Here is a 17,597-nt window from a genome sequence, read left to right as displayed (position 1 = left end):
TGATTTATAGAATTTCCTCATTAATTATGCAAATTACATCAATATTTGCATAATTGTAATATCATTATGTAAAGCATCACTTAAGCTACCTACATACCAAAAATCACGATGATCCATCAATCGGTTCTTGAGTTATCCTCTTTCAAACATTTGTCCTTTAAACCCCCCTGCAGTTCTAGAGCAAGCAACTAGGGGGCTCAAACTCATGTCACTTCATCCCCAGCACAAGAGCTATCTACCATCTAAATTTGGTTACCCTAGCATGTCTGGATCTTGAGATATCAAAACCGGAAGTTCTGCTGCAGTACCATGACAAGCCGCCAGGTGGCCCAAAATCTAATCATTTTGAGGTCTCATCAAGACCTACCCACCTACCAAATATCAAGTCAGTCCATGTAAGCCTTCTCAAGTTATCGTGTTTACAGACAGACAGACAGACACACACACGAACGCCTCTGAAAACATAACCTTCTTGGCGAAGGTAATAAAGAGGGGACACATATCCCTGGGGTAGATAGGGTATTTGATATAGAAGGTTGGGGACTCTTTTCTTGATCCACTTGAAACTTAAACAGGGAGAAACATATTCCCGGGTTAGCTGTAATTTTCGGTCCCATCAGCAGAAAGACAAGAAGTCTTCCTATTTTCCTCTAAGAAGCTTGCTTTTCATCTTAACTTAACTTACTTTATAGGAAGAAATCAAAAGAAAATCCAGGTCCGTTAGCACCCAGGATTTTCAGTGAAAAGCCAACAAGTGCATCTTAGAAGCTTGAGTTTCAACTAGAACTAACAAAAGTTAGTTCATGCATTAGTGCATATTTGGAAACTTTATAGAACTCAAATGTTTCAAGGACAGAAATAAAAACAAAACATTGTGGGAAGGGGGACACATATTCCCGGGGTATAGCTGGGATTTTCGGTCCCCCCACTGAAATGTCAACAAGTTCATCTTAGAAGCTTGCTTTCAAACTTGAACTGATAAAACGCATTGTATAAATACAAATTCGAAACTCCAATTGGAAGAAATAAAAAGAAAATCAAGGACCGTGCGGTCTAGGAATTCTAAGAGGGAGACACATGTTCCCGGGTAGCCGGGATTTTCGGTCCCCCCTCTATAATGTCAACAAGATTAACTTAAAAGCTTGTTTTGAAACTTAAAATCACAAAACGCAATGTATATACAAATCAAAACTTCATTGGAAAAAGAAAAAGAAAACCAAGGACCGTGCGGACTATATAGGAATTCTAAGAGGGGGGAACACATATTCCCGGGTAGTCGGGATTTTCAGTCCACCCTTCTGAAACCTCTAAAATGTCAAAAAAATTCATCTTAGAAGCTTGTTTTGAGACTTAAAATCACAAAACGCAATGTATTAATATAAATCAAAACACCATTGGAAGAAATAAAAAGAAAACCAAGGACCGTGCGGCCCAAATAGGAATTCTAAGAGGAGGGACGCATATTCCCGAGTAGTCAGGATTTTTAGTCCCCCTCTTAAATGTCAACAAATTCATCTTAAAAGCTTGTTTTGAAACTTCAAATCACAAAACGCAATATATAGATATATATCAAAACTTCATTGGAAGAAATAAAAGGAAAACCAAGGACCGTGCGGACTATATAGGAATTCCAGGAGGGTGAGCACATATTCCCGTGTAGTCGGTATTTTCGGTCCCCCCTCTAAATTGTCAACAAATTCATCTTAGAAGCTTGTTTCGAAACTTAAAATCACAAAACGCAATGTATTAATACAATTCAAATTTCATTGGAAGAAATAAAAAGAAAACCATGGACCGTGCGGTCTATATATATATATAGGAATTCTAAGAAAGGGGACACATATTCCCTTTTAGAATTCCTATATAGACCGCACGGTCCTTGGTTTTCTTTTTATTTCTTCTAATTAAGTTTTGATTTGTATTAATACAATGCGTTTTGTGAGTTCAAGTTTAAAAGCAAGCTTCTAAGATGAACTTGTTGACATTTTAGAGGAGGGAAACAAAAATCCCGGGTACCCGGGAATATGTGTTCCCCCTTCCTAGAATTCCTATATGGGCCGCACGGTCCTTGGTTTTCTTTTTTTCTTCTAATGAATTTAGATTTGTATTAATACAATGCGTTTTGTGAGTTCAATTTTAAAAGGAAGCTTCTAAGATGAACTTACCCGGTTATTTCCCACAATTCCTATTCCCACTTATTCCTGACAGGAAAAGCTACCTGTCATAAGCATGTTCAAGTAAAAAAAAATTGACACATTAGCGTCTGAAGAATTTAAAAGAAAGACAGTCCTCCAGACTATTAGTATTATTGTAGCTGTGGGCCTTTGTACTTTTTAGGCCACGCGCACCACGGGAAGGGGACCGATTTTGGGCAAAGGCCACCAAATGACCCCTTTGATTGAGTGCAGCCAAACCAACTGAAAACAGCCTTTTTCTTGGTATGTGTGGATAAATGCTGGCATTTTCCAGCTGGAGAGTTATTTCTATTTCTATTAACTTGAAAAAACTGGCTGTTAGGGTTGTTTTGGCTGCTTGGTAGGTTCTAAAACTAATCCCATCTTCTTGTCTTTTGGTGGTCTTCAAGGGGGTCAGAGGTCATGCTGCCAGTGTTTGCATTTGCCGTGCCATGTATCGCTGGTCAAAAAGTGAAATTTTTGGACTAAATGGACAATTTGGAAGTTGGACTACCCTGTCAATATGTGTTTGCAATAGTTGAACACTCAAGTAGGTGATTTTTGACAGCTCAGTTCTTAGATGTTTTCCATATATTCCAATAGGGGCTGGAATCATGCTGTCCCCTTTTAATGGGGGACGCATATTTTTCGAACATCGGCCTCCCGTAAAAGCACCGCGACGCTCCCAAAACCCCCCGCAATCTTCCTCGAAATCCCGCGAGCTGTTCCGCGTAAACCCCTTGGAACAGTTCTCACAGTAAACTAGAATCCAAGCTGTTAATTAATGATGATGTTCTGAACATTTACCAGGGAGCCAGCTAATTCAGCCCATTAGTTAATGATTAAGCCAGTACAATCAATGTGTCCGACACTGAACAGAACTAAATTCACCCTGTTTTGCTTTTACAGAAACTTCCACGAGATATTGCAGGATAACCTTGGAAACGTGAAGAAAGTTCTTGAGACTGTGCGAGATGGTACAGTCAATGACATCCTGGCACAGCTTGGGTTAGAGAAGTATGGGAGCTATTTCGAGGATAAAGGTATAAAAGATGTTCGGCAACTGATGAAAGACAGCTTTCGAGTTGAACAACTTGAGCAGCTTAACAGTGGAGAGAGGGAGAGAATTCAGGACAAGATCAAAGGACTGCGTAAGTATTCACCTTTTTTTATAAAATTAAAACTTGAAATAAACATGTTTTATCATGATCCAATTTTTGCCATATAGTATGTTTAATGTCAAAAGTCAAGACCATAGCATGTTCAGAACAAAAGATACCAAAACCGGAAGTTCTACTGCAGTACCAAGGTCATCCACCAGGAGGCCCATATTTGACCTTGACCATCGTCTTCCTAAGAGTTACCATCATACCAAATATCATAACAATCCATAAAGGCGTTATGAAGTTATGATGACTACAAATGTGCGGAAACACACACACACACACACACACACACACACACACACACACACACACACACACACGCACACACAGAGACGCGCCAAAAACAGTGTCTCCAATTTTACCTCCATGAAAAATGGAGGTATTGTTTTTGGCGTGTCTGTCTGTGTGTCTGTCTGTGTGTGTTTGTTTGTGTTTCCACACATTTGTAGTCAGCATAACTTCATAACCCCCTTATGGATTATGATCATATTTGGTATGATGGTAAGTCTTAGGAAGACAAAGGTCAAGGTCAAATATGGGCCTCCTGGTGGATAACCTTGGAACTGCAGCAGAACGTCCGGTTTTTGTATCTTTTGTTCTGAACATGCTATGGTCTTGACATTTTGGTCACAGATTTTACTCTAAGAAATAAGTGGTGTGAGTTTGGTTCCCCTAGCAGCTTGTTCTGGAACTGCAGGGCACTTTCTGGCGAAATGTTTAAAAGCCAATAAGTTCAAATAGGAACAACATATTTTCATCATTTCTGGTGTGTAGGTAGCTGAGAGGGAGTTTTACATGATTAAATGCAAAAAATGCAAATGAGGACTTAATTTGCATAATTAATGAGAAAATTCTATAATTACAGTGTTTTATATAGTAGTACTTTTATACATGTAATCTATTTAATGTGGCAGACGGAACATCAACAGATACCAATTATGCAAATGATAATCTAATTTGCATAATCAATGTGAAAATTCTGTGACTCCTTATTGGTGAATGATGGGACTTAAATGCCTTGTAACATGTGTAAGTTACTTAGAGGTTAACACCACTATGCATATATTATGTTAATGCGGAGGTCATTTGCATAATTAATGAGGACATGTTGAAATAAAGCATGACAAAGTAGAGGAACTTTACACAAAAAATATTGTCATTTGAATTTATAGAATCACATATTAAACTAGATTATGCTAATTACGACATAATTTTAATAGTCAATGAGACCAAAAAAAACATTTATAAAAACTCATATATTTCATGGAGGTGTGAGATCTCCGAATTCTTGTTCACGGAGGTAAAGATGGATTTAAGGATGTATAAACCGGGGTGTCATTAGTTTCCATAAACAAGTAGTGTATGAAAAGCAGCATGTACAATTCATTATCAGACGAAGTAGTCTTAATAGTACTGCTATACATGCAAATTACATAGAATTGCCTCTTCTTCCTCTTCGCAATCTTCTTACCAGATTTCTTTTCTGTATCAAAGGTGATTCCTTCAAGGGGATAAAAGAAGCCACAAAAGAAGTGCATGAAATGGGCGAGAGGCGCTACGAGGCTTGTAAAGGGATCACTGAGAAATTCACCACATTCCTGGAAGATATTACCAAGTCTCGCGAAAAAATCTCAACCTTGCTGGCAGACAAACCTAACAAAGAGGAAACTTTGACTATAAATTATATCATAGCTGGATCAATTGCGGCAGCATGCCTCGTTGCTTGTCTTGGTGGAGGATTGCATTGTGCATGGGCATGCTATGCAGGAAAGGAGATTGTCACCGGAGTGAAGGCTTTTACATTAGTATCTGGTTTGGTTGCTGGAACATCTGGTGGACTAACCTGGCACATTGGTAAACAGCCGCCAGGTAAGTATCTTAAATTTGTCTAATTGCATAATAACATTATGTCAACTTCATATATGTATGCATTCAATGCTTGAATGCTATCATGCAGGTAGATAAATAAGTCTCATAATATGCCTGCTATATATAGCTGGCATATATAGCAGTATATTACATAATGTGTTATGACTTGTATACTTGGTATGCAATAAATTCATTACGATACTTTCTGTATGCGTAAAAGTCTCATTACATTAAGGGCCTTAAAAATGGCACTTACAGTTGTAAATATAACCTTTACAATTTCAAATTGTGACTTCCAGAACTAGAGAAAATTGATGAAGCCCTGAAAGAGATTCAGATTAAGCAACTAGACGCCATGAATACCGAGGCAAGCAAGCAGAAGATGGCTTGGCAGGAAATTGAGGAGCTGGCAGGAAAGATAGTGCACTACATGGAGGACTCAAAAATGGTAGAAAAGGCAGGGGGTCTTCAGCACTACCATGATCAGCAAATGAAGAAAATGCTTCGTTGTATTGAGGTTGTGTCGGAAGATGCTGAGGAACTCGAGTCTAACGTGAACCGGTTCGAAAAGGAAGCAAAAAAGGTGTGGAAGAATGTCCGTGCCCTGTCCCTGATGAAGGACTATGTAAGTATTTTCATCAATAGTAAAATTGAATGTGCTATTCTTACTATAATTATTAGTCTGGACTAACGTGTTTGTATGTCTATTGATTCTTGAGAAATCACCTTTCATCATCTAAACAAGTATTTTAGAACAGAAAAGCAGAAGTAAGTTTTCATTGGCCTGGCAGGACCTGAGCATAAAACCTTTAGAAACTAACTAAGGTAAATTCACCGTAAACAAAGGTTTTTCCCAAGAAATTTCTTTGTTTACAATTTCGAATTAAGACCTAAGAATGGCTTCGGTAGCCTTCTGGATCGGAGGAAATATTGTATGGAAGGCAAAATTGCAAATCATCTATCTATCAAATAGTTTATTGGTCAAAAATTAACCGCGTAATCGCAGCTTTTTTTATAGCGCTGATTTACACATAATCACATAATCCACATGATACATATATTTGCTCCACACACACTTTTTTAAATCTCTCTCTCTCCCTCTCTCTGACGTCAGGTTATGCCTGATAGAACACGCCCCATAATCTTTATGCAACCTACATGTATATGTATGATCCGCTGTTAATATTCATTACTGCACAAAAAATATCACTGACACATGTACAAAGAGGGAAACATAATTACTTAATGACGCATGTATTATTTGCCGTTAAATTTTGTCTTCTAGTTCTAAATAACGTCTTCTCCCTTCAGGATACTGCACTAGCTAAGCCTGCTGAAGATTCTCCACGCCCACTTCAGGCCGTTCTTGACCTGGTCCAGAAGACTGCTAAAACATTTAAGCCATGTGAAGGTGCACAACAGATGTCAACACCCATGAAAATGGTGAAAGCCGACTAAACAGCTGAAATACCACAAAGAATGAGAAAGTAGGATTTTCATTTTTTTTTTCTCTCGCAGTAAATTTGTCTCTAGTTGCCTCTTTTTCCTTCTATTTTGAATCGGAAATCCTTTCATTCATATATTCAAGCTAAAAAGAATTATTTTAGTACATACTAGTAGTGAATTCTATAATTCATGTTGCCTTTTTGTAGATTTTGAATTTTAGGGGGCTTTCACCATATTAGTTACTTAATTAAACACTTCTTTAGACAGATTTGCATGATGTAGACGGCACATCAAACCATGTGACTAAAACTAACAAAAACAAAGGCAAAGGAATATTGATATTATTATGTAAAATGTACATTATGGATATACTTTTGCAGCATGGCTCGTTCTCATTGAAATGTTATGTTACAGAATACAGGTAAATGACGTAACAATATCTCACTTTTTGTCTCAGTCTAAATAATATAAATTTTTATATAATAGTATAAATTTTTTCTTCACCAAGTGACAAATCATAGCGAAAACTCCTGCCTTCTTCCCTTAGAAACCCAGAAACCAACAAAAAATTAGAAAGCGGCAATGTCTTGTACTATATGTGTTTTATCCAAGAACATCATATAGAGATCCTTGTTCTATTCAAATTTCATGACCGCCTGACTTGAGCTGTAACGGAGGTTACAGAACTCTGCAAATGGTATAAAGGTTGAGAAATCCAACCTGCGGCTACAATTTCTCCCAAGTCATCAACCATACCTAGTGTTGGGGTACATTTGGCGAAACATAGTGTAGTAGTGGGAAGGTAAAGAAAGTAATACATCTTATCTTAATGAGTGTCGACAACATTTCTGCACATTTCAATGAGAAAGAGGCACATGTCCTTTAGTACATCTTGCCTAAACGCACTTCTTGTTCTTTCAATCAACAGGAACAATGTGGAAGACAACAAGAGGCAAGATGATTTCTTGCTGGTATGCCGAGTAATTTTCTACCTATTCCCTGCATGCAACCATTATACTTCATCAAGGAGAAGGTTTTTAGTATTAATGCTTCGATCTCCTAATGTCAAAATCATTACAGTCAAACAATGCTCCTTGACAAATTATTAAAGTCATGAAAAGACGATGACATCTGTTTACATATATACCTTGACTTGGGATTTTGAGATGTCCTTATTGAGGTGGAAATTGCTAAGATTGACACAGTTATTACCGTCATTGCATTTTGTTTCAATTTCTTCACATGGGCAGTTAGATATAAGTTAATTAAGGATATTTCACAAATGCCTGCCTGGCTATTTTTTTGGGACTGGTATTGATTCCTTTTAAATATCTCAGTAGGCAAGAAACAAGAGGAAATGATATTGGTAAATGTTCTGACTCAAGATACCTTAAATAACTTTTTTATATCTGCATAAATGATTCAATGACCCCCCCCCCCCTTAGATCTTCCCTGGTAAATGCCAAAGCCCAAGCATTTTCTTTAGATGTAAAAATTTGCTTCATTGTTTCAGTGATTTGCTTTTGAGTTTATCAACAAAAAGCTTGACATTTCTTTAATGAAACAAGATTTCCCATGGCTTGTTTCAAATCTAGAACAAGGGTAAGATACAATGGACAAAGAAAAATACAATTTGGGAGAAATATATTTGATATTATCTAATTAAACTAATGCTTTATTGTCATGAAATTGGATAATGGATAACAAGAACAATCCATCTCGTATACATAGCAACCCTACAAAAATGTCAGTATGGACAACTTACTTACAAAACAAGGAATATTATACGGACTAGAAAATCAAAATTTGCACAGGCTACAAAGAATGACCTGAAGAAAACATCCAACACAACCAAACCAAACAGTAACTAAAAATGCATTTTTTATTGAATTACCTTTGCCTAGAAGGTTATGTTTTTGGTGTCATTTGTTTGTACATGTATGCTTCTATGTAAATGTATGTTTGCTTTGTATGTGGTTTAGCATGATAACTCAAGACTTCAGCTATAAATGAATTTTAGGATCGAGGTGTCTAGGTCTTGACAATTTAGACAAATGAGGACATTATTTTCATAATCGATGAAAAACCTTTAATGATGTTTCAGCCATTAGACGATCGAAGATATGAGGTCATGGAACTCTTTTTTTTTGGTATGTATCATTAAGAACATTCAATATGATATGTATAATAACTGTTATTTTTTCTTGCTTGTGGGGCGGATAGAATATACAGTTAAGCCTGTTCAAGGCGTCCATATAGTGGACCGGAAAAAGTGGGCGCCTTGGACAGGTGGTCTCCTTGAAGAGGGTCAGCTCACAACATGACTGAGACATAATCGTTTCAAGTCGAATTGTTCCTCAAGGGACCTTAAGTTAAGATGGGTCAAAGTTTCAGCCCAAAGAAAAATTTACAATTTTTTTTTCGATTTTGCGATTGATAAAATGCAAAACATCAATGATTTTCCGAGTGCTGTTACGTACGGAGATCAAGAACAGAAATGTACTTAATTCAATCAAATGTTTTTACTTATTTTTAGATTAACAGACAACCGAAAACATAACCAGATCATAACCATGTTTTGAAATCAGCACCAATGCTACGTATTTTAGATACCATAATTTTAGGTACAACTGTATATTGTATCATGTGAGTATATTGAGCCCTGAATGAACAATTAAACTCAGTTTCAGTTTGTATATAGTGGATAAAAGCCAATCCAATCAAACTCCTAACTATTGTTAGGTACAATACCCATTTAAGCTATATCAACTTGATTTGTTGGGTCTCGGATTTTTCAGAATGAATTTGAAGCGACAGGGCGAAAAAGTATTGAAAACAAACCTGGACATCCTCTGATAGCTAAAGATAGGACCCATGGTGTATAATTCAAACCAGACTTGTGTATAATTCAAACAATAAATTTTGAAATTTCTAACAATTTGAAACCACTGCATGGATACATGGAAAAACTGTCACAACTAGGGAGACAAGGAGCTTTCCTCAACCGTTTGGCCCAAAATATGAGCTTTTTAGAGTTTTTTCAGGATCTGATTTTTTAAATAAAGCAAAAATGAAACGGGTGAATCAGAGAACCAATTGATTAAATCGGTGTGGCCTGGGGGACCAAATATAGCCCATGGCAAAAACTGACATTCAGTGCACTATCATAGCTCAATCGGTGAACAGCTTATTCAGATTGATAAGTGATGTAGTATTATAGTTGTGTTGTTTTATTACTTATATCATTTTATCCCATAGCTTAGCTTTTTGTATCCTACCCTCCGGTGGGACAGTGTATAAAATGTTTTGCTTGTTTTTTTTTTTGTTTCCTTGTTATATTTTAAGGAATACAGGTGATATAGAAAATCATCCTAAATAGAAATTGGACCCACAGAAGCTGCTTGTATAACAAGGCAAGGCTCGAAACACTTTTTATGCATAATATAACTGCACTGGTACGGTGCAGGTAACATTAAAAATTATCTACACCAGCAAAATTTTACCTCTCTGTTGTAACACTCAGAATTAAGGAAGTATTATTCCCGGCCCATCGTTTACGTTTCCTTCACATAGGTCCAGTCAATGCAGCAAATAAAAATCCCCATACACCCACCCACGAACATGTCTACACTCGACTCATATCTACATGTATGAGTCCATGGACCAGTGCAAGTTAAGTGCATCAATAAACCCTAACAGCACAATTAAAAACTAGCCTCCTTCGCAGACTTGGGGGCTGGCGACGCCAGTTATTCCGCGGAGGAACGATTTTTGCCGACGAAGTAGTTTTGCTGCGGAAAGACGGTTTCGCGCCCCAAACAAGTCTGCTTGCATTCGGCGACCAAAAAGGGCTATTTTAATAAAAAAAACACTTTTAAAAAACACTTATCAACGTTTGGCATGGATGTGCGAACTTTCCACAATAAACGCCATCGGCCAGGGCAGGGAGATGTTCACGTCCCGTTGCTCGACGAGCCAACTTTCTAGCGGTGGCCGATCAACCCGTCGGTGAAAAGCCAACCATTCCCGAAAACCAAGGCATATCCACTCAACAAAATCCCGTTTGGGGCGCGAAACCGTCTCTACGCGGCCAAACTCTCTCGGCGCTCACAGAAAAGAAACAAGAAGCCATAGGCAACAATTCTCCGTGAAGTATTATATATTGCAACAAAAAGAAGTAGCCATTGGCGACAATTCTCTGTGAAGTGTGATAAATCGAACAAAGAAAAAATTGTTTAAAACGCGCGTCGGCTCAGTCATCTTAAGACGCAACAACCAATCAGAGATGCGAGATGCCTACACGTGACGCGGGAAGGGCGCGCGATGCCCGAAATATTTTTGCGTCAATATTCAGCGCCGTGATTCAAGAGATTAATACCCGGGAACAATTTTTTTCTGTTTTGTAACGCATTAACATGCATTTACGCTAATCTAGTATGATTCAGGGTACTTTTTTTTTAACCTTGCCATGGCCAGATTATCTAAAGATGTGTGTATTGTGTGTACAATCTATAGAAAGAGAAATTTACATCAGGTCCGATCATCCGATTTTCACGTTTCGGTTTTTTGGACTCGGTTCATGAACGTATTTCGGTTTGGCTCCTGGAATGTGCAAAAAAATGACTCCCGGGACTGTCTACAGGGAACACTCGCACATTCGCGGTGTATCAGGACAGCGCGACTGGTCGTCATTAGCGCAGTAACAGTTGCATAAACGGACGAAACCATTTCAAAGAAATGGGGATGTTTCGAAAATAAGCATTTACTCCAATATCAAAACAGCTACGGTAAAAATAAAAAGACGTGCATCATCCCGGACATAATGCAACACCACATGCGAAATTACACAGAAATGCGACGTACGGAAGAATGCGTTTTGGCTGCGAACATCTTCCAAAAAACTTGGCATCTCTTAACCATGGGCAAAAACATCTGGAACCACTTATAAAAACCACCCCGTATCTGCATGAACTTTTTTGAACCCCACTGCTATTCCAAACAACGCGTTTTTCTGGACCATTCCAATTCGCCTCGTAATTGTAGGGGTGCGTCTGCGATATTACATTGACCGCGAAAGCAGCAACGGCAAAAATACACATTCGTGCATCAACACGGGCATGCCCGCAGACGGCGTATAAAATTGCGTGCCGATTACACAAAGAGAACCCAGTGTTTTGACTGCGAACATGAAAAATCAGCCGATTACAACACTCCGTCCGGAGGTCCTGACCTCCTTCACGGAGTAATAAGCCGCCACCCAACAAGTCTGCGAAGGAGGCTACCTTGACCCAATATGCAAGTCATTTTTGTGGGTCTGCTAAAGTATCTAATAGATTGAGTTGTGACTTGTTACCATTAATAAAATAGACGATGCGCAAAATATAACGAATATTATATCAGAGCTCAAATCACGATGCATTGTTTTCTTCTGATGGCATTGTTTACAATCCAAGCTGGCATTGTTGTAGATTTAGTTTGTGTGCAGTGGATGAAAATAAAGACGATTCAGTCAAACCCTTTGTGTCTGTTATTGGACAATCCCAATGCCCATTTACGTAAGGGACCAAATAAGTTTGCGGGTTTTCCTGCCCAAAATAGAATACTAAGTACCAAACACAATAAACATCTAAGGTCTTAATAACCTTTGCCAAGAGGGTTTGTGCGGCCTGTGCTGGAGTACGCATGCGTGATATGGCACCCTGGACTGACCAGAGAACAGTCGCAGAAGATAGAACGAGTGCAGAAACGATCACTTAGAGTAATACTTGGGTCGGAATATGACTGCTATCACACGGCCCTGGACACTACTGGACTTAGTAGATTAGACGTGATGAACTGTGCCTGAGGTCTGCTCGTTCTCTCACAAGTAGTGAGAAATACCGTAATTGGTTGCCAGCACAAAGGGGGGATGTACATAATAGAACACTCAGGAACAGCACGAAACTGGCACAGTTTAAGTGCCGAACACAGCGCATGTTAAACAGTACACTACCCTATTGTGTCCGTCTGCTGAATGTCAGTTAAAGTAGTAGAACTGTGTCAGATGATGAGCCGAGTCACAGAGTCCGAACTTGAACTGTTTAATCAACTTCCTATCCTACGACAGATACCACCAGGACCTCCCTCTCTAGGTCTCCACTCTAGACTGACCTCGCCTTCACATTCTTGGGCCAAACTGGTACAAACGATTGGATCCCATCACATTTGCTCCCGTTTCTTCTGATTGAAACACTCATTTCAATCACCATTCTAAACTCTAGGTCCTCATTAATTACAATCCACATCGTCGTATTACTGGTCAGATGGTCCACATGCATTATACACAACTAAAAAAAAAGAACGGATACTACTTGGGCATGCATCTCAACTATATCTCTATATTTCACTAAAGTCTCCATGGTTGTCAGTCCTTTCCGAATTAGACACCGCTAACTCTTAATAATGTTCACAGGAACAGAATAACTTGACTAAAAAGTGTTCCAACTTCGAACCATTGGTAACAACTCCTAGGTTTGTGTCTCAAGCTCGGGACAGTGCATCTGCATTTCCATGGGCCTTGCCCGCCCGGTGTGTCACCGTGAATCGGTAGGGCTGCAGACACAAGCTCCATCGCGTCAGGCGTTGATTCTTGTCTTTCATTTCATCAAGCCACTTCAAGGGGTGGTGATCTGTCACCACCTCGAACTCCCGGCCCAGTAGGTAGTAGCGCAGGTTTTCCACTGCGTATTTGATCGCCAGGCATTCTTTCTCGGGTACGGAATAATTCTGCTCCCGGGGTAGGAGCTTCCTACTGGTGTACACCACCGGGTGTTCTTCTCCATTCCCATCCATCTTTTGTAGTTCTTCCCGCATCTTCTCACGGTGGGCTTGGGCGACCCTGTATGCCCTTTGTCGTACCGGTTTAGAATTGCCAGTGTCGATGTGGTGTTCCGTCAGGGTAGTACGCCCTGGGTTATCTTGGAAGATGTCGGCAAACTCTCGTAGCAGGTCATCCAGCTGCTGACGCTGTTCATCACTTAAGTCTTTATCCACGACTGCGTCTCTCCACTTTGCGGAGTCAGGTTCGCTCCCGCCCAGGAGGTGTGACACCTCCTGAGCATCCTCCCAATCCTCTTCAGTGTCTGAATCAAAGGTGGCCAAGCACGCCGGGGCTGGTTGGTACCATTTCTTCAGCAGATTAACATGTAGAATCATGAGCTTCTTCCGTTTCTCCGGGGTCTCCAACTCGTAATCGACGGCCCACGCGACAGGCCACTGTATAAGGCCCCTGCCACTCAGCTTCCAACTTCACCTTGCTCGAGGGTAGAAGTACTAGGACTTGGTCTCCCGGGCGGAACTCGCGGGCGCGTGATCTCTTGTCGTACCATAACTTCTGGGTTGTTTGTGCCGCCCGCAGGTTGTCCCTCACCACCTCCGTCATCGCCGCCATCCTTTCCCTCACCTTCAGCACATGTGAGATGACACTTTCGCTACTCTGGTCCGCTCCTTCCCAGCTCTCCCGGATAACCTGGATGGGGGCCTCTGACATGACGTCCATACAGCAACTCGAACGGTGAGAAGCCAGTTGACTCCTGGGGAACCTCCCTGTATGCGAACAATAGGTAGGGAAGCAACTTGTCCCACTCCTTCGGATCCTCCCTCACAAACTTCTTCAGCATACTCTTGAGTGTCCCATTAAAACGCTCCACCAACCCATCTGTCTGCGGGTGATATGGGCTGGTCCTGATTCCCTTGATCTTGAGCGAGCTGTACAACTCCTTTAGTAGTTGCGACATGAAATTGGTCCCCTGGTCCGTAAGGATCTCGTCCGGAATGCCAACCCGCGCAAAGAGCTTAACCAGTTCTTCGCTCACTCGCCTTGCATCCACGCTTCGCATTGGTACCGCCTCGGGGTATCTGGTGGCGTAGTCACATATGACGAGTATATACTTATTCCCCATTTTGGACCTCTCGAGGGGGCCTACAATGTCCATGGCAATCCTCTGGAAGGGTACCTCTATCACTGGGAGGGGAACGAGAGGGGCCCTGTAGCTTCCTCTAGCGGTCTTCTGACACGCTTCGCATGCTTGGCAGTGGGCTTTCACATCGGCGTGTATTCCGGGCCAGAAGAAGTTAGCCAAGATCCGTTCGGCAGTCTTCGTCTTGCCAAGATGCCCTGCCAGGGGTGCGTCGTGCGCCAGCTGTAGTACCAACTCTCGGCACTGTTGCGGAAGGACCAGTTGCTTTCGCTCCTCATCAACTCCCGACCTCGGCTTCCACATACGATACAGCACCCCGTCTTGTTCGACGTAGCGTCCGGTACTGGCGTTCAGGTTGACTTCTCCCTGGGCAAGGCGACGCACCTTCCCCAACGTGGGGTCATCACGTTGTAAGCGCTGGATATCTGCGGCATTCAGACTCCTTACGTCCACAGGGTCCGCGGCCTGTCCCGGGCAACTGTCGTGTCCAGTGTCCGGTGCACCGCGTTTCTTGTCAACCCGACGTTGGTTCCTCGACTTCCGAGTCTTCCCATTGTTGTGGAAAAGGTCGTCTGAAAAGTGGCGCCAATCCCCGATGGGATCGTCCATTGAACTGGTCACCGCTCTGGTAACTGTCGAGGTTGGACCCCAGACTGCGTCATGGTCCTCTGTCGTTCGGCATCTTCCTGGGCTGTCTTACGCGTTTGGGCCCTCGTAGTCACGAACGATTCCTGTGTCAGTTTCCCGGACGCACACAGTTGTACGAGTTCAGCCAGATGCGGGACATCTCGTCCCACAATGGCAGGGCGCGGCAGGTTTGGGGTAACCTTAGCCTTGATCCGGTAACTTCGGTGGCCAATCCGGATGTCTATCTGCGCGGTGGGGTATTTTCTTTCGTCCCCATGGACGCAGGTGATTCCATCTTGATCATCGGTGAGCTTCCTTGCGTCCACGAGGTCTTCTCGGACTAAGGTCTGGGCGCTCCCAGTGTCCAGCAACAGTGGTACTGTCCTTCCCTCTACCTGGCCCCTGATGACGAAGGTTGTCTGTTGCCGGGTCCTCGTGCCCGTGAAGAAGGATCTAGCCCCGGATGGTTGTGCCTCTTTAGTCACAGGGCAGTCCCTTGCGAAATGGCCAGGGTCACCACATGTATAGCAGGTACCATTCCCGCGCGCTGTCCAAGGTTGTGAGCGACCACGGCTTTGTGGTGTCTTTTTCCCCTTTTCTTCTTCCTCCCTGCTGGAAAGCTCCTTCTTGTGGGCGGTCAGGTAATGTTGAGCCACCTCTGCCAGCTCCACCAGACTATCTGGATTTCGCTCCCTGAGGTGTATTGCCAGGTCTGGTGGGCAGGCTTCCATAAACTGCTCTTTTACAAACAAATCACGAAGCGACTCGTAATCCTTCGTCGTCTTGGATAACTCCACCCACCGGTCCAGGTAACTGGTCAGGCGTACCAGGAACTGCTCTGGACTTTCTCCTTTGTCCGGCTTGTTCTGTCGGAACTTGTTGCGGAAGCCATCCTCAGTTAGATTGTAACGTTTCAACAATGCCACCTTCACTTTGTCGTAGTCTTGGGCGTCTTCGTTACTGAGCCTCGAATATACTTCAAGTGCCTTCCCAGTTAACAGCGCGCTTAGGTTGGAGGCCCAGACCTCCTCCCTCCAGCCGTCGGAGCTGGCAAATCTTTCAAACCTCTGTAGGAAGGCATCTACTTCGTCCTTCCCGTCGACGAACGGTGGAAGCTTGGGAGTTTTCGCCCGCGCACGCTCCATTTCCTCTAGTGCGCCTCTCTCTGGCCCGTACCGCCTCATCTCCAGCTGGTGTCGCCGTTCCGCCTCCTTCTCCTGCCTTTCTTTCTCTCTTTCTTCTGCTTCCCACTTCATCTTCTCCATCGACATCTGTCGTTCCCTTTCTTTCTCTTTCTCTCTTTCTTCTGCTTCCCACTTCATCTTCTCCATCTCCATCTGTCGTTCCCGTTCTTTCTCTTTCTCTCTTTCCTCTGCTTCCCACTTCATCTTCTCCATCTCTCCCTGCCGTTCTCTTTCTTTCTCTTGTCTCTCCTTGTCTCTCTCTGCGGCTTGAACTCTCATCTTCTCGAGTTCAATCTCCTGTCTTTTGGCTTCGGCTTCTAGCTTCTGGCTCTCGAGCTCCAGCTCTTTCTCTCTTTTCGCTGCCTCTACTCTCTGTGCTTCCCTCTCCTTAACTCTCTCGTCTCTCTCCAGGGCCTGCTGCACAAACTTATGCAGTACTTCTCCTTCTAGCCCCATATTTTCCCCTGCTTCGATATATCCCTCCATTTCTTTCCTTTCAGCAACGGCTACTGACTTGTTTGGTACTACCGTGCTCCAGTTTACTGACTTGAATCGGCCCGTCTGGCCTGCCGGGGTCTGTCTGGAATGTGACTGAGGAGTCCCACACAATGGATGCACACAGATAACGTTGGGCACATGTGGTTTCACTTAAGACTGCATACACTCCCGGCCCATTGTTTACACAATTTAACTTCTCTGGAATGACACCCACTTCAAAAATCCATATAAACAGTCCGTCCAACTCACGGTTGACTCTTCCCTGACTTCTCTTCCCGTGGTAACACACAGCACAAGTTCCGATTGTCCTTCCGGGTCTGTCCTTGTATAGCTCTATTATGGTTCAGTGTCAGGATCTTCGAGTGTCAGGTCAGGTTTTCCGGACGGGGTCTCCACTTACTGGTTGTTACTTCGGTAGATTACGGTCCCACTTCTTGCACCACGTGTCAGATGATGAGCCGAGTCACAGAGTCCGAACTTGAACTGTTTAATCAACTTCCTATCCTACGACAGATACCACCAGGACCTCCCTCTCTAGGTCTCCACTCTAGACTGACCTCGCCTTCACATTCTTGGGCCAAACTGGTACAAACGATTGGATCCCATCACAAACTGTAAGTCGTGATGGTAGTGTTTTATTTGATTTTATAGTGATTTATGTCTTTGTTAATTCTG

General features: G+C 42.2%; 2 protein-coding genes and 1 long non-coding RNA gene across 3 annotated transcripts in view; 2 read left to right on the top strand and 1 right to left on the bottom strand.

The window, feature by feature from the left end:
* Positions 1-5,514, top strand: part of LOC109479082 — a 16,338-nt gene extending 10,824 nt beyond the window's left edge. Inside the window, exons 2-4 of the mRNA XM_019780958.1 lie at positions 3,084-3,325; positions 4,835-5,031; positions 5,509-5,514. Of these exons, the coding sequence (XP_019636517.1) occupies positions 3,084-3,325; positions 4,835-5,031; positions 5,509-5,514 (445 nt within the window). The remainder of the gene's footprint in view (positions 1-3,083; positions 3,326-4,834; positions 5,032-5,508) is intronic.
* Positions 5,515-5,788: 274 nt separating this feature from the next.
* LOC109479083 lies at positions 5,789-7,733 on the top strand. The gene is made up of 3 exons (XR_002140774.1): positions 5,789-5,834; positions 6,521-6,696; positions 7,584-7,733. It is a non-coding gene; the product is annotated as an uncharacterized LOC109479083 (long non-coding RNA).
* A 7,497-nt stretch (positions 7,734-15,230) lies between these two features.
* Positions 15,231-16,880, bottom strand: LOC109479081 (histone-lysine N-methyltransferase, H3 lysine-79 specific-like). Its single transcript, XM_019780957.1, has 2 exons — positions 16,558-16,880; positions 15,231-16,461 (listed from the first exon to the last, which is right to left on the bottom strand). The coding sequence occupies exons 1-2, from the start codon at positions 16,878-16,880 to the stop codon at positions 15,231-15,233; spliced, it is 1,554 nt and encodes a 517-aa protein (XP_019636516.1).
* Between the last annotated feature and the right edge of the window lie 717 nt (positions 16,881-17,597).

Source organism: Branchiostoma belcheri, unplaced genomic scaffold (assembly GCF_001625305.1).
Source record: "Branchiostoma belcheri isolate BF01 breed outbred unplaced genomic scaffold, Haploidv18h27 scaffold461, whole genome shotgun sequence".
NCBI lineage: Eukaryota > Metazoa > Chordata > Leptocardii > Amphioxiformes > Branchiostomatidae > Branchiostoma > Branchiostoma belcheri.
This window is presented reverse-complemented; position numbering and strand designations above follow the sequence as displayed.

Coding starts and splice junctions, on each gene's coding strand:
- LOC109479081 (XM_019780957.1), bottom strand. CDS start 16,880: ATGGGGCTAGAAGGAGAAGTACTGCATAAGTTTGTGCAGCAGGCCCTG. Junction 16,462..16,557: donor ATGGAGATGGAGAAGATGAA/GTGGGAAGCAGA, acceptor AGAGAAAGAAAG/GCAGGAGAAGGAGGCGGAAC.